The 16531-nt window shown below is 41.0% G+C and overlaps 1 protein-coding gene across 7 annotated transcripts in view; it reads right to left on the bottom strand.

The window, feature by feature from the left end:
• syne1a (spectrin repeat containing, nuclear envelope 1a) overlaps window positions 1–16531 on the bottom strand; it is a 197484-nt gene that overhangs the window by 138007 nt on the left and 42946 nt on the right. For all 7 annotated transcript variants that reach the window (XM_088089591.1, XM_088089588.1, XM_088089595.1 and 4 more), the window contains 24 exons: window positions 15550–15693; window positions 15212–15388; window positions 14002–14160; window positions 13588–13752; window positions 12219–12353; window positions 11745–11906; window positions 11417–11625; window positions 11206–11314; window positions 10925–11089; window positions 10670–10837; window positions 9950–10114; window positions 9211–9351; window positions 8953–9113; window positions 8619–8775; window positions 7293–7520; window positions 7079–7177; window positions 5923–6110; window positions 4099–4222; window positions 3754–3920; window positions 2967–3120; window positions 2176–2831; window positions 1083–1262; window positions 680–833; window positions 186–344 (listed from right to left, as the gene is read on the bottom strand). In XM_088089591.1, the coding sequence (XP_087945717.1) occupies window positions 186–344; window positions 680–833; window positions 1083–1262; window positions 2176–2831; window positions 2967–3120; window positions 3754–3920; window positions 4099–4222; window positions 5923–6110; window positions 7079–7177; window positions 7293–7520; window positions 8619–8775; window positions 8953–9113; window positions 9211–9351; window positions 9950–10114; window positions 10670–10837; window positions 10925–11089; window positions 11206–11314; window positions 11417–11625; window positions 11745–11906; window positions 12219–12353; window positions 13588–13752; window positions 14002–14160; window positions 15212–15388; window positions 15550–15693 (4326 nt within the window). The remainder of the gene's footprint in view (window positions 1–185; window positions 345–679; window positions 834–1082; window positions 1263–2175; window positions 2832–2966; window positions 3121–3753; window positions 3921–4098; window positions 4223–5922; window positions 6111–7078; window positions 7178–7292; window positions 7521–8618; window positions 8776–8952; window positions 9114–9210; window positions 9352–9949; window positions 10115–10669; window positions 10838–10924; window positions 11090–11205; window positions 11315–11416; window positions 11626–11744; window positions 11907–12218; window positions 12354–13587; window positions 13753–14001; window positions 14161–15211; window positions 15389–15549; window positions 15694–16531) is intronic.

Genomic DNA, 16531 nt, shown 5'->3' on the forward strand with positions numbered 1-16531 from the left:
AGTAGCACATTTCAGGATGAGGACAACTCATTAATGTCAGAAACCTCGGAAAGTATTAATTTACCATGGCTGAATAGGATGCCTTTGTCTAAATAAAAAACAGCCCAGTGATTTCAGCTGGCAGGCCCTCTTTACCAGAGCAGGCGCACAGCACAGCACAGCATGTGTGATTGAGTACTGCTCACCTCCAGCCACTGGTCTCTTAATGTCTCCATGTCTCTCTGGACAGAGCTTGCATCAGACTTGGGAACCTTCTCCAGCTCCCTCTGCAGGTCCTCCACTGTGCTGATGAGCTTGTCCATGTCTTCCTGTTTTTCTCTCAGCTCAACTTGGACCGTGTCATGCTAGAGGGGCAGAGGAGAGAGCAGAAGGAATGACAACAGACCACCACTAGAGGGAGAAATACTGTACAAGCAGGAAGGGAATAGGGAGCTTATTGTTGAAATGTATTTTATTTCTGACAGTTTAGTTCACTGACTGATGTGCAGGAAAAATAAAACACATTGCAGTTGATATATGTAAATCAGTAATTGCATAATTATATAATGCAGTGGTGTAAAAACGGAAAACATTGTTGCTGAACAGGGATAGTTATGAATCTTCAACTCTGATATATCAGGAAAGATGTATACAAATTATAAACATTAATTTTGATATTAGATGTTCCGTCTGTACTGACTCGTGTGAAAATCCTTTTGGCCTCCTGAGCGTTGTGGTTGTGGTCGGGCAGATTGTGAGAAACAGTCTGAGCATTTTCCACAACACTGGTGAGGATTGACTTCAGGTGGTGGAACTGGCGGAGAAGATCTACCACAACACCACTCTGTTCCTGACTGCATGAGGAAAAAAAAGAGGAAAAAGGTCAAGACTATTACTTGGTATATCACTTGGCACTGCACATTAAATGATGAAAAAACAACAAACTCTGCAACAGCCTTTTCATTGTTGTTTTTTCACATTAAAATGGTAAAATATACTTCTGTCACAATATAACTCCCTGACTCAGCACAGAAGGACCAAAAACAAATAGAGTAAAGGAATTTAAATGAGATGAATAAGTCAGAATCCCTCTCTGTCCTTACCCATTAGTGATCAGTGTCCTCACGTTCTCCCAGGCTGTCTTCACCAGAGCTACCTCCCTGAGAGCCTCCCCAGCCAGCTCACTGTCTCTCTGGGCCAGCTGGCTTCCCTTCTCCTCTAACCACTGCTGGGAATGCTGCAGGGACTGGAGCTCATCCTCCAGCTGGACGAAAAAACGCAGCCTGGGAGAAATAGATGCAGCAGAAAACAATGGGATTACTAAAAGGATTCCAACATAATATATCATTTTTTCAGTTTCAGCAAATTGAAAAGGATTCGGATCTAAATTTTGGCTTAACTCATATAAGCATTTTATTTTCCTGATTTACAGGAAATGTCGGAGGATGCATTTGACGGTAGCAAAGTTAACTAAAAATACATCTTAAGAACAACAAAGCTGGTACAGGAGTAACAAGGATGTTTCCAAAGAGATGTCAAACTGCAGGTGTTGTTAAGTGTTGTCAAAAATATTAATTTATTGATACCTATGGATTCTAAATATTTTAAACAGTTCTAGTGCTCCTTTTCCGCAGTATTTATACAACACCACCAGCTGCGCTTTATTGCTTTTTCTAATTGTTAATGTGCACTGCAGTCATTCTGCTGTTCTCCGCTACTGACCAAGACAAAAAAGTCATCATTGTCATGTTATAGCCTTGTAATACATATTTTTTATTAAAACTATTTATCAAGGCACTGTATCAAAGTTATAAATGCCAGTGCAGTGACGACACTCTCCCCAACTTTGTGTGTACAGGTACAGCACACACACAAAACAATAACCCTGTAATCTTGTGTTTCTATATCAAATTAGTTTAGTCAATTTCTGGTTTCAATGAAGATAAAAGAGATGCAGTAATAATTTTTTTTTTGTTTTTCATTAGTCAAATTATAGGATCTTGCAAAAAGACATGTATACATATGAAAAACAAAAAATCTTAGCCCTGAAAAAGAATATAAATAAGATATTTTTCAATGTTGTGCACAGTTTAGACTGACACCAGTATTGCTTTTTCATACAGTTCATCCACTATCAGCTGGTATAAACTACGCTGATATTATACATTATATTATAATATATCTTGTGCTGATTACCTGTTTTGAAAGGCCTGTACAGAGCTCTCTCTGGCCCCTTCTTGCCTAACGTCATTCTCCAGTTTCTTCAAATTCTTCATCACCTCCTCCCTCCTCTCCCTAAAGGAGCTCCACAACGCCCCTAAAGCATCTGCTTCACTCTGCCTCCATCCCACGCCCCTCTGCACCTCCTCTAGAGCCATCATGAGAGCCACTGCCTGTCCCCTGCAGGATGTTCTTCCCTGAGGATGGCTGACATCTTTGGAGCCCCGCCACTCTGCACCACTCAGGTGAAGGTGTGCCTTGCTTAGCTGTCCATCTAACCCGACTGCTTCAGCCTCAAGCCTGGCCACGTCTTTAGCCCCTTCCCCTATTCCACGATGCAGCTCTTCAGCTTTGGAGCGGTCCCAGCTCCCCCTGCCCTCCACCGCCTCGTGAAGACTGCGCACGGCCCTCGCTGCCGCTCCATGCTTCTCAAGAAAAGGCTTTAACTCAGTCAGGCACTCTTTACGGAGGAGCAGGAGACGCTGGGATTCAATGAGGGGCTGTAGGCAGTCCTCCCTCCAGCCCTGGAGCTGTTGCTGGGCCTCTGATGTGGAGCAGCGAAGCAGGGAGGACTCTCTTTGCTCAAGAGTCTCTCTCAAAGATGCATGTGCTTGTAGCTTCAGCTCATGGTCCTGCCACAAGACATCAATTAGACAAATTTACATTAGCTCCCACAGAAGTCAATATAAACTTGCTTACTGTTACTACTCCAGTATACAAAACCCATAAAGGACATTATTGTTGACAACAAAGTATTGATCTCTCACCTTCAGCTTGCTAATTGAAGCCTCAAGATCAGCAATATCAACCTGGGAAGAGCTTCTCAAGCCAGACAGGAAGTTTTCACTCCTTTGGGTCAGAGTCAGCAGTGCCTGATCAAACTGCTCCAGCTGTGACAACTGCGACTCCAGCAGCAAAAGCCTAAAAGAGCAGTGGAAGGCAATTTGGACTGAGAACATGCTGCCAATTATTGTTTCAGATGGTACATTTTTAAACAACACAAATGACTTGGAAAAAAAAGAAGCTGAACCAAACAACTTCTGGTGTCCTTTTATGGAGTCATAAACACATTCTTCAGTTAAGTGTGTTAGATTTAGGATGAATTAGTAGCATGTAGCACTGAGGACTGCACATTGCAACAAACTGAAACTTCCTTCTTCAGGTGTTTTTTACCAGAAGCCAAATTACCTGAAGAGGTCTCCTCCTCTCCAAAACAAACAGACCAGGTGATTTAAAGCAGACAGAGGAGTTTCACAATACAAATCAGTGCTTTTCTGATGCTGTTTGTTGCACACAGGCTTTTAACTACGGTGGCTGACAAGAAAATGTGAACTGTAAGACACAGTGTTTGGTTAGTCTGCTCTGGGCTACTTTAGAAATATGGCAGTGTAACATAGTGATCTCCATAAACAAGGACCTGCTCACTATGTAGATATAAATTATTCTAAGGTGTATGTCTAAGGTAACAGTAACAGGATTCTTATTTTCAGGTGATTATACACTAAAGAAAACACCTTTAAATAATCAGTTTGATATATAAAAAAAGCTAATTGCCTGTGTGATATGCTGTTCGTCACAGACATGCATCTTTCCTGTAGTTGTGTGAGATCATCTTTGAGCTCTTGGACTCGAGCTTCAGGCGCTGTGGGGTACAGACACAGCGCAAGATTCACAAGACCCTGCAGAAGAACCTCATAGGATGCCTTCTCCCCCTGCATTTCCTGGATTGATGAAGAAGTATTGAAAATTAACGCAACAGAAAAACAGCAGAAACCATACTATGTAATTGCTGAGGTAAAATAAAACTGGGAGGTGGAGATAATAACTCTATACGAAAGAAAAAAATCAAAACACAAATGGAAATCTAACTGAGTAAAAAAGAGTTGTGAAAATTTTCACCTGTACATTTAGTAGTTCATTTCTGAGCTTTACTTTGTCCACAGAAAGCAGGTCAGTGTCTGAACAGCAAACAGACTCACATCTGTTCAGCCAGCTTCTCATGGACGAACTCTCCTTTTCAAATCTGCAGATAAAAAGGTGGCCACAAAGAACATTCAAATGAGATATGCAATTAATGCAGTGTTATTCTGAAAAATACTGATCTAACACTCGCCCGATTGTAGCAACCTGTAATCTTTAAGTATGCATTAACTCACACGCACACGCACACACACACACACACACACACACACACACACACACACACACACACACACACACACACACACACACACACACACACACAGAGAGAGAGTGATGCGGTTTGTGTGTAATTTTGTTATTATCTGACCATGCCTCAGTATCAGTGACAGGGTCATAATGGGGCAACCATATCTCACCACAGCACCCAGTGCTGTAAGTAATCCCTCATACATATACCTGCAGGGGAGAAGACTGACGCAGAGAGACACACAACCAAACATGCTCACACAGACACACAGAAACTCAGCAAAAATATTAAGTAGTTAATCTAAAAAGAGCCACTGACTAGGTAAAAAAATTAAAACAAACACCAAAACTTTGATTCCTTGAACAACGACAATGTGACTAAAACAGAAGAATGAGAAACAATTGCTGAAGTCTATTGTCCAAGTCTATTGTGTGATCAGAGAAAGCGATAAGAAGAGAATATTATTAGAATAGAATGGCGACGGCTGACTGGGGGACAGACAGATTGAGTCAAAGACAAGATCTCACTCCTCCACATCACACTCAGACGAGCGAATGATTCAGGGAATAAAAGAGGAAATTGGCAGAGAGAGGAGGATTCAACCAAAAGAGCACATGCACAATAAAAGGGGAAATAGCAATGTTTATACAATCAGGATAAGATAAAGGGTGTGAGCCGGGACCAAAACTGACAAGAAAAACAGTCAGCCAAAAAAACAACAAAACATTACATAAATGCAGTCCTTTTTCAGCTGTTTGTGCTAAAAAAAAAGTTTGATTTGACAAGAAATATTCAAACACACCTCTTCTAGGTGTCAAAGGGACACACACATCAGGTACAGAGCAATATTGTCAGCCCAAAACCACAGCAGCTTGCAACACATCCTGAATATAATCTTTGGTAAGAAATAAATGTAGCAAGTTTCACACAACAACAAAGACATCTGCATGGCCCACTGCAACTTTCAAATGGCAGGAGGCAAAGTATTTTTCAAGAGCAAAACAGGTGTCAAAATACCATTTTAAATTAAATATTTTGTCATGCTGTGATGTTCCCACCTACAAATCATATTCTACAGACTTAGGTTAGCATTTTTGTAAGGTACAGATTCCCACCAAAAAAATCACACCATGATCATTTTATTTTATTTTTTATGAAAATGTGAATCATTATGTAAAAAATAGCATAGCATTGCTGCTAATATCACAATTCGTATCGCTAATTGCAAGATCAGTCAAAAAAAACTTGCAATTTCATATTTTTTTCTAAATCGTTCAGCCCTAATTCTGTTTATGGTCTCTCTATCTGCATGCATGCTGTCTTAAAAGCTGGAAAGGATGTCTCATGTTGGGTATTCAGTGGTAAAACATTCAGGAATATGCTGAGTAAAGCTGGATTACAAGGTACATAAGGTTAAAACAGGCCAATGTTTGTTCAGTTTCAGGCATATGTAAAGTTGAAGTGTTTTTTTTAAAGCCTTAGTTTTGTTTGCAGATGCTCAAATTTCCAAAAAACAATTCACAAACATAGGCACACATCACTGTTAACATTACCTTTGCCACAGTGCTAGAAGGCTCTCTAATGCAGATTGCTTCTCTGTTGCCTTTCCCAAAAACTCTCCCTGTTGTTCCTGGAGGTTAGCCACCTCTTCCTCCAGCTGGCTGCCCTCTCCAAGCCTCTTCATGGCCGAACACAAAGCCGCCAGCCTGGGGTTCAGCTGCTCCACAGCCTGGCAGACCTCCTGGAGGAAACAGAGATGTACCTGTCATCAGCTTTGCAGAGGACGTTTAACCACAATGGCGACAACGACAACTCTTGAACATTAATCCTACTAACATGATAACGGTCTTTCATTTAAGCCTCACATTAAGCACCTGGTGAAAAAACTGAAGGTAAAATTGTTTTTTTCTATGAGAAATCACTCTTGCTTTTCCTTTGAGGACAAAAGAAGACTTTTTTATGTCTTCTTAGAAGCCTTTTGTTGCCTTTGTCTTGTCCACCCATAAATCTAAGCATTAGCATACTTTCATTTGTGAAACTATTCTTGGTCTGCTTCCTTCAATGGGAAGTGTGGAAAGTTGTTGTCTTCGCTCCAGGGATTTATTCTTGCAAACTGTTCCCCAAGTCTATACCGAACTGTGAAACTGGGATACTCTGAGTATGCTGCTCCCTCGGCATGGAATCAGTTGAAAACTTAGCTAATTCTTTAGGAGCTCCCACTGAACGCATTAAAAGCATTTCTAAATAGCTTAGAGAAGGCACATCTGTCTATAGATATCTTTGAATAGTTAAAGAATGTTTTTTCATATCTAATCATTTCTGTAAGCTGTTTTTTGCTTTCACACTTAGCAAAATTGTTATATTCTTGTTAATTTTTCTGCAGACATGTTATTTATGATGCTGCCAGTCTTGCCATATTCTAGAAAATAATCTAGAGATTTTTAATCTCAGTGAGTCTTGTACTCCTGGTTAATATAAGTTAAATAAACTACTAATATGCTGAGTTACAGACTACATTATCATACTTGAGATTTCAGCCTAAAAGAAAAAAACAATCAGGAAGAAAATGCTGATTTTCATTCCTTCACAATTTAGAGATGAAAGAAACATACAAATATTTTTTTTAAAAAAGCATTACACAAAAGCAGCACAGAAAAGATTTGATAAAGTAAGTCAAATTTCAAATAAATATTTTGAGTTTTGTCTTACCATGTGATCCTGGAGGCTTTTGTAGGTCTCAGATGATGATGAACAGAATGTGATCGGACAGTCCAGCTTTTCTTTAAGGTCACTCATTGCTTTCTTGACCTGATAATGTCAAAAAACAAAAACACTAAAACAAAAATGTACTGAAGACACATGCACTTTAAAGTCTTAATTACAATTAATTCACCAAGCCATTCCACCATGTGTTGCTGTGTACCTGTTCAAGGTTATCATTGTATCTCTGCCAGTGCGAGGCGCTCTGGTTGAGCTGTCCCCCCAGCTGCTGTGCTCTCCCCTTCAACTCCTCCCAGCAGCGCCTCATCTGTGAAAGTCGTGCCCGGATACGCCCAGCCTCTCCAGGGGTCACAAAGCTCGACAGCGCCTCACAGTCGGCCTCCATGTGGGCCAGGGCTGCCCTTCTCTCCTCTAAACCTTCTGCCACAGCCTGCAGGGATGCAGCAGCAGAGGAATGCTAATCAGGAAAAAGTATGGGAGGCACGGCATGGTAAAATACAATAAAAAAGACAGAATGAATTACAGTGGGAGAAAAAGACTTGATAACACACTGCCAATTCTCTCGTGCCTCTTCATTGGCCTGATACAGACTTAGTTATGTTTTATCTTCTACAAGTTCCTTTATCTGTCATAGAGAAAAGTCTCTGAAGGTTCGTGGAAAAATCCAAGCACAGAAAGTGTGCAGGAAAGAAAACTGGCTGTGCTGTTTCTGAAGGCAAAATGTTTTCAAACTCACAACTTATCATACTGCTGCCACAGGAATTCTTAAGCCCTGTTATCCCAAATACTTTTTGACATTTTTTTCTCTGGACCTCTATGTGACTGACAAGGCTGAGGTCTGGCAAGCCAAGATTATAGTCCCCTCAATATGATCAATTTATTTTCTATATCCTAGTCTTCGCTGCTGCTCTGACCCAATTTCCCCTTGGAGTTACATTAAAATTTAATCTTATTTCATCTTAATCTTAATAACCCTTGGGTCACACTGATACTGTAAACTGCAGGCACAAGGGCAGACAGCAATTCTGACTCATTTTACTTATAGCTACAAAAAATGTGTATATGGTGCATATTTATTTGTGACTACCAGAAAAGGATTGAAGGAGTTGTGAAAATATTGCTTTACTCTGTGCAGTCAGTATCACATCTCTTAACTGGACGTTATGCAAACAAGTGAACAAGCAAACAAACATCAGACTGATTCAATTTTTCTGAATGAAGACATCCTAAACTGGCCAAGTGTTAGCAAATAGGCTAAGTGACGTGCTGCTTCCCTGAAAAATGCTCACGCTGACTCTATTTTTGCAAAGCTTTGTGCATCCTCAGCCTATTTTCAGAGCAACAGCAAGCTGTTCACTGGGCTCAATCAAGGCTCAACTAGCTTCCTGAACATAGCTTTAGTTCATAGTATATTTTGACAGTTATTCATGCTCCATCTGCTAGAGATTGCTGACTTGCTGTATCTTAGGAACAGGCGTTAGTGATAAAAAAATAAAACTTTTCGGTAAGAATGAGATACATGACATACCTCCACTGTGCTGATGTGTTTGTCCAGAGGATCTAAAGATGAGGCAGAGTCGACAGCCTCCAGCTCTGTCTCTTTCTCATTGATCCACAGAGAGAAGGCCTCTGACTCGCTGCTGAAGCGCTCCCACCACATACACATCATCTCCAGCTGGACAGCACTACAACACAAAAGATCAGACAAGAACCTTTTAGAAAAATACACTATACTCATATCTAGTTGTGCTGTAGGGATGAGAACAAACAAGCACACATGATGTATTGATTGATTTTTTCCTTATTAAACTTGAAAATTTGACTTTGGTTTAAGGAGGTAACAGTATAAAGATGCGACATACTTCTTGTTGAGGTGGTCTTGCAGTTGTGTGACTGCTTCTCTGGTGGACTGGGCCTGCTGTAGAAGAAGAGTCTGATTCTTTGGGCCAAGCTGAATATCTGCTGCCTTCTCCAGTAAGAGATCAGCTTGCACAGAAAACTCCTCTACCTTTGGGAGGAGCTCCTACAGGCAAGAAAGAAGCCAATGTATTGTATGAGCAAATACACAGCACACACTATACACATGAATACACACAGCATGTGTGTGTATATATACACACCTTGTTATGCTCCAGTTCAGTTTTCAGGCTGTCCAGGCTGTTGAAAATAAGCTCTTTGTGCAGCTCATTGTTGGTATTACTGATAAACCTCCACACAGTTTCTCTTTCTGCTTCAAAATTCTGCCAGGAGCTCAGAGTTGCCTTAGGATGATAAAGAAATAGCAAAATAATGACAGCGGGCAGAGTTTTATACAGACAATACCAAATTTACACAGAGTTGGTGGGTACTGTAGTGCTTAATATCATTCAGTGTACCAAAGTGACCCAAATAGTATCTGACCTGAATTAAACTCTTGATAACTGCACTAAATTGTTACAAGGGATAACAAAATGCACCTTCTATCTCTGTATCCTCTACTGTCAATTTCTTAACACTTGTGTAAATGGGTCCGTCTGATATGAATCTTTGACCTTGATTCAGTCAGAAAAACAGACACCAAAGCCAGTAACATTTATATCTGATGTTTGGAGTTTTCTTTTAAGATGTTTCAGGTGGGTTTTCCCTTTGAAATTTTTTTTTTCCTTGTTCATGTAGAAGCACGTTGATTTTCCGATCAATTGAAGGACAGTGATAAAAGTATGTAAACAGCTCCCCAGACAACAGACTCAAACAAAATTAACAAACCACACAACAATCAATATCTAGTTAAGGTTCAACATGGACCAATCAATGATCATTGCAAGGCCGTGTGTGGGAACCAACACATGCAGACATGAGAAAAATCCAGGCTTGGTCTACCTGCAGGTTGTGTTCCTTTGCTGCTGATTTGTGGTCGACTTCTCTAAAAGCTCCCTCCAGCTCCCGTAGAGACTGACTGAGCCCCTCCCCTTTCTGCAGCTGGCGGCAGTGGGCCACCAGAAGCTCTGCCTCTCTCCTATTGGCATGCAAGCGCTTCAGGTGGTGCTGACACAAACACAAAGAAAAGAAAATAACATGTCAGACGACAGCAAAATGACAGCATAATATCCATGACTGGAAGTGGATGCTTAACTCTTTTCTGCCCTCTCTGGAAGAAAGTTTTAAGCTTGTTTCACCTCTGATTCAGATAAGGGTTTTGCAGAACTACCACAGCAGAACTAGCACATCTGGGCAACTGCCCATTAAGCCTCCTGTGAGCTGTTTGTTGCTGTCACTGGCTAATAAGAGCCTTGAAGAGGGCTAATTAACGTTACACTCCAAAAAAAAGACACCTGACCACAGGTCCCTGTCTTAAGATGGTTGCCACTTGGACCAACAACTTTTCTGTGGGAAACCCTTGAAAGAAGTTAAATCACTAGAGGTCAACAAAACTAAGACTTTCAGGGGCTGTTAAGTTATTTGTTTGCTTGCACTTAAGATTGTACGGGCATATTTGTTTGGAAGGAAATTTCCTATAGATATTCTGAAAAAATAAATAAATAAATACACAGAATTTATTCAAAACAAATCACCATTCTCCTGCCTCTGAACTATACACACCTGGTGAATAAGGTAAAGTTGTTTGGCCTCCTCCAGGGCCTCAGCATCCAGGATCCTGCTGGTCTGCTCCTCAGCCTCCCTTCTCACTCTCAGAACCTCGTCCAGAGCGCCACGCACTTCCTCCTTTAGCTCCTCGTACTGGAACATAGCTGAGCCCTCTTCACCCCACTGTGAATCAGGGAGGAAGGGGATCAGACAGGAGGATTTTGTTGAGGTAAGAGAGACATTTGTAGCATTTGGTATATTTCATAATACCTGACAGAGTGACGAAAAGAGCGCCCGCAGGTCAGTTGAAAGTTTGGCCAGAGCTGTTCTCTGTCTCTGGACCTCCAGTTCAGAGCTGACCTCGGACAGCCCAGCAAGACGACTCTTAAGCCACAAAAGGCTCTCCTCTCGGGCATCTACCGCTTCCTGCAGTGTCTGAAAATGGTGAAAGCAAAAAAAAAAAAGGAATGAGTGTTTACTGAGACTGATTCATAAACTTATCTCTACGCCTACAGCAGCAAATATTTTATTCGCCAGTGGTGCTAACTAACCTGAACAGCAGCATCAACGTGCTCCTGATGGCTGGAATTTCTTGCTGTCTCTCTCAAGAGCCTCACCTGCGTCCTCTGAGATGAGAGCCAATCAGAGAGCTCACAGAACCTGAAAAAGAAACAGCTACTTTAACCCTCTTCAGTGATGAAAATGTCAGACTTCAGGGAGATGGAGATACTGTAAGGACTTTGAGTTTTTCACGACTTTTACCTCTCATTCCACTCTTTCCATTTATCAGGGTGGTGCTCCAGTTTAAGGTGGGTGCTTTTGATTTGCTCTGTAACCTCCTCTACAGCCCTCCTGGTGGAGTCTAGCGTTCGATAAGCCGGGTGGTTGTCAGGCAGCTTATGACACAGATCCTCCATGTTTCTAATCCTCTTCTCACACAAAGTCAGAGGTTTGCGTTCCCTGAAAAACGTCTGGAGATAAGAGAGAAGGAATGATGATGAAGATGACATTAAGTGATTTTATCCCCTTTTTTTTTACTTTTACTTCTGGTTTTAATCTTTTTAAAGTTTCTACCAAATCTGAGGCTCACTCTGTGCTCTTTGATCACTCGCTCACTGGTGCAGGTGCCAGACAGGGCCTGCATTTCTCTGTCCAGTTCTGCTCTACAGTCTTGTAAAATCATAGCCACTCGATTTCGCTCCGTATCCACTTTCAGACGGAGCAGGTGAGACGGTACTTCACCCTGGATGTCCTGTAAAAAAGACAGCGAAGATACAGAGCATGAGAGATAAGATATGCGCTGAAATACACATGAGTTTCAGTCTCATGTTGTATCACCCCCAAAACTGTTAGAGACAATAAAATATAAAATATCCTCTAGAGACTGTAAGTAAACACTGAGAGGGTTGGGGTTTTAATCTAACTAGTCCAGGTTAATTAAAAACATACCAGAGGGAACTCTATCAAATTCAAGGGTCTTCCTGGTTAAGTTAATGAAGTATCGGCTAAGGGCCTCCAGAGACGTACAGTAATTAGTGAGTGTTAAAGCACGGTGACCCCTCACCTTCCAGTGTTTGTGCAGCCTGCGGACAGTTTCTTGAAGCCCCTGTTGCTCCTCCTGGGGAAGGATGTCCGTCAACTCATCGCACGCCTTCAAGAACACGCTCAGCAGCCGCTGGTCCAGTTGGCCAAAAAAATCCTGTGCAGAAAAAAACACAAGCGCTAAGAGAGAGAAAAGCAAGTCTTGACTTAAGGTTATCTCTTTCTTTTGTTTTAAGGACAAAACAAGACAGGCTGGCCCCAATAAAAAGATCTCTAAAATCTTAACAGATGTTAAAAATGTAAAAGACCCCACACATACAGAGACATGTTTAGGCTGTCAGAATATCAAATTATCAAATGTCAATTGTCAAATTCACAATAACAACATTACAACAATATATAGAGAAAATCAGGGAAATAAAAATGCCACATGTCAGTTTCATCTTTAACTTTCTTTGTTATGCCTATTGGGGAGGAAATGAATTGCACTCAAAATATGCTGGGGGTAGAGAAAAAGTCTAAATTAAACAATTAAACTTGAAATAGACAAACGAGAATTGAAAGAAACGTAAATGGTTTAAGAGGTGCTGTTTTTTTGGTTTTTTTTGGGGGGGGGGGGTTATCGTCCTATCGTGCTGTGGTTATCGTCCCTATGACGTGACAATGAATTTAACAGTATTAGTAGTGCTGATTAGAAATCATGGAGACAGTGTGGTGTGGACTGGACGTGTTACAGCACAAGCTTGAGGTGAGTGAATTCTGATTTGAATTCTATTAGATATTGCATTAAAACATCTGAGACCTGTGGGACCACAGGTAATCCCAGGTATTTCCCTCCCTCGAGATAAATATTGAACATGTTAAATATTTGCGATTTAAAAATCTGTGCAGCCAGGATAGAGTTTCAGAGATGTAAAACACACTCTCAATATACCTCACACCTTTTTTGACATTCTTTAACTCTCTTCAATCCTAACTGTTTCTTGACTGATCGACCCCCTTGTCTTTTTCTTTCGTTCTTTCTTTCTTTCTGTTCTGGGTTTGTCTTCTCTTTTGCTTTGTTTTCTTTTTCTAGGAGTCCTAATTCTAAATAAAGATTTGAAACTACAACAAAAAACATACATCACATCACTGGAAAATCTAGCAAAATGATCTTAGAAGCCTCCAAAATCAGGGCTTTGTCAACCATCGTCATGAGGGGGGAACCTGGCCAAAAATTGGCTTGATTCTTGTAAAATGTGTACCAGACATTACAGTTGTATTTTGAGTTCTGTTTTGCTCCAATATTAAATGCTGCAACTAGTTCTTAGCAGTCAATATTTTCTACAGATGAGCTGTACCCTTCACACATGTCCTCTACTTCCAGCAGAAGGTTATAGGTATGTTCTTACACTGTGTTTCTTCAGTAATTCCTCGGCATCTCCAGTCTCCCTCAAGCAGCTCTGAGCTTTCTTCAGCACTCTCTCCAGCTCCTGTCTTGATTCCTCAAACCTCCTCCTCAGGCAGTTGTTGGCCTCTTCCTGCCGTCTCCATTCCCCAACCTCCTTAAGCAAAGCCTGAGAGGACGGACAGTAGGTAGTGGTGATTGTAACTGGTCTCTTCGGTAATATGGTGTAATTACATTATTTGTTTAACGTCAAGCAAATGAGTAGCGAGACACATGAGTAAGTCTAATCTGCACTGCTCCTGCCTCCTGGGTGTTTTGATGTTCTTGTAATCTTATTAATATAATCAGCGCTGTGTGTAATGCGGTTTCTGTGTGGCATACTGGTATGTGTACATGCACATGTATGTTAAACACTTACCTGCGCTGAGCCCTGTATTTCAGACACTCTTTTCTGCAGCAGGGACAGGTCGAAGTTACGGAGCGCCTTACTGGTGGAGAGTGCCCTTTGCAGGGTGTGGTGATTCCTCTCAATCACTGACAGACAGCGTTTACAGCTTTGCTGCTGGTTTAGCAAATCCTAAGGAAATTGGGATCAAAATGGCAACAAGTATGGACGTGTGTTGATAACAGTGTATTCAAATATTTCTACACTTTTCTCATACATCAGCAATTCAGTAACAATCAGACAACTAGTTTTACCGACGTTTGCCTTCGCCAACCACTCAAGTCGCAGGTAACATTCATGCAGCCATAACAGAAGACAGTGCTTCAAATATGGATGTTGCTGCAAAGAAGCTACATATTCTCAAACATGGATTTTCCACACATATCTTCAACCCAGAAGCACAGAAGATCTATACCACCAGCACAGTTTCAAGGTGGGCACCCAAAACTAGTGTCACCAATTCAGTGTCTTACAAAACATTATGATGTCACAGTAAAGTTGAGCTTTTACCTTTTGGATAAAAAATGTCATCACTTCATCATTTTATCCTGTTAGACATTTGTGTGAAATTGCAAAACAAATTTTGCCATAAGTGTATGAATGTAATATATGAATTATAGCCCTAAACATGTTTTGTGGGGTCACAGTGACTTTTGACCTCCAAAGTTTTGGTGTAGTTTGTGCTGAATTTGGGGAAATTCCTTCAATGTGTTTGTGGGAGACACTTTTATTTTCATTAATATTTGGCAACTACGTCTTGTTTTTGCTGAACAGAGCGCTAATGGAATTGTTATGATTTTTTTTCCTCAGCAGCAATTTGAAGACCTTTGAGTCATGGGGTGGAACTGTTAATCGTTTTAACTGCGCCTAACGGTCTGCTGATCCATCTGTGCCCAGAGTACACTCTGCACCCCGAGAATGTGGTTCAATGCATAACCAAATGGTAGTTATATTCCAATAGCGCTCCTAGTGAACAGTCTTCGTTAAAGAATACAAAATTCATTAGCAGTTGCAGATGTTTTGATAATGGCGACCTGCCACAAATAAATCAATATGTAGGAAACCCTGAAAACTGAATGTGTAGAGATTGATGACGAAAAACTACTAAAATAAGAAAAGCAAGATTTTCTTTTAAATCTGGTGACCATTTCAGTTCAGTCTATTCGGTATGATCACATCTTACCTGCCACTTCTGTTTTTGCTGAGTCTGCGTCTGTGTGTCTGGGTCCCTGTCAGCAGAGGTGATGCGACTGGCCCGCTCCAGGGCTTGGTAAAAAGCAGTGATGTGTTTCTCCATCTCCTCCAACAGTGGCAGAAGAACATGACACTCCCTCACAAGGGAGGGACACCGCTCTCTCACCTGGAGAAAAATAGTAGGCTGTTAAATGGTGACATGAAAATGTGTGATGAAGACATAAGAGTAAAAAAGTCTCACCAAAGAGGGAAAAGTAAGAGTGTTGCTTCCAAAGACAGACTCGAGTAAGATTTCATTCTCATGTTTTGGCCTAAAATGATACCTACCTTACTCAGCTGACCTTTGGCTGTTGCTATAGTGGCCATGACCCTGGCAGCCTCATCCTGTGGCGCATCCTTGGCAAGGAGCTGAGCACTGCGGGCAGCCAACTTGTACTGTGTCTCCATGGCAACAACCTTTTGCTTGGTATTCTGAGATGAGATGTGGAGGCAAAGGGTCATCTTAGACATCCTTAAATTGAATGTGCTTTCATCAAAGCGGCTTTGAAAAAAAAAAGGTCTTCTTCAACTCTGACCTCAAAACAGCGGTGACATAAAGCATTTAGTAACTCTTTCATAAAAGTTTAAGAGCATAAGCTCACTAGGAAGTACCACAGCTGGGACGGATGATTACATCATTTTCTATAGTTTGTTTTGGCCTGGGGAGTTTTCTTATCCACCTCAATGCCAAAAAATATTCTAAATGTCAATGTGGGCTATTTTACACCTGAACTGAGTCTAAGGCAAGTGTTTACAGTCCAAATGATAATGAATCAGTGACCTAAGGCTACGTTAACACAGCAAGCCTTAGTGCTCAGTTCATATTTATTGATCATAACTTTTTAATTATGGCTTTTTGTGGAGCTATGGCTACTTCAGTACGGAGGATTGTGTGGATGCGTAGTCAGAGCCAGGAGCAACGGTATTTTGGCATGAATGTCTAAACTGAAACAGATATCGTCCAAAATTTCAGGATGTGAAGGGGTACTTTTAACTAGCTGTCTTCCATGTTTGTACTCAGCGTGTGACTCCTTTCTGCACAGAGTTGTGAAGAATGTTGATCTACAGTGACGTAAAAGTTGCATCAATTACAATATGACTGTTCAGACTGAGGTTCAATTGTAAAAAAAAAAATCAGACCTGTATTGATTTTACGACCACAGAAAAGTGTCAAAGATCAGATTTGTGAAGATGGATTCCATGTAATTTGTGCTGTTCACAAAAATAGTTCCAAAACAAGGGTGAATCTGGGGTTGGCTTTCACATTTGC

This window comes from Plectropomus leopardus, chromosome 16 (assembly GCF_026936395.1).
Source record: "Plectropomus leopardus strain MGB_pleo_1.0 chromosome 16, ASM2693639v1, whole genome shotgun sequence".
Lineage (NCBI taxonomy): Eukaryota > Metazoa > Chordata > Actinopteri > Perciformes > Serranidae > Plectropomus > Plectropomus leopardus.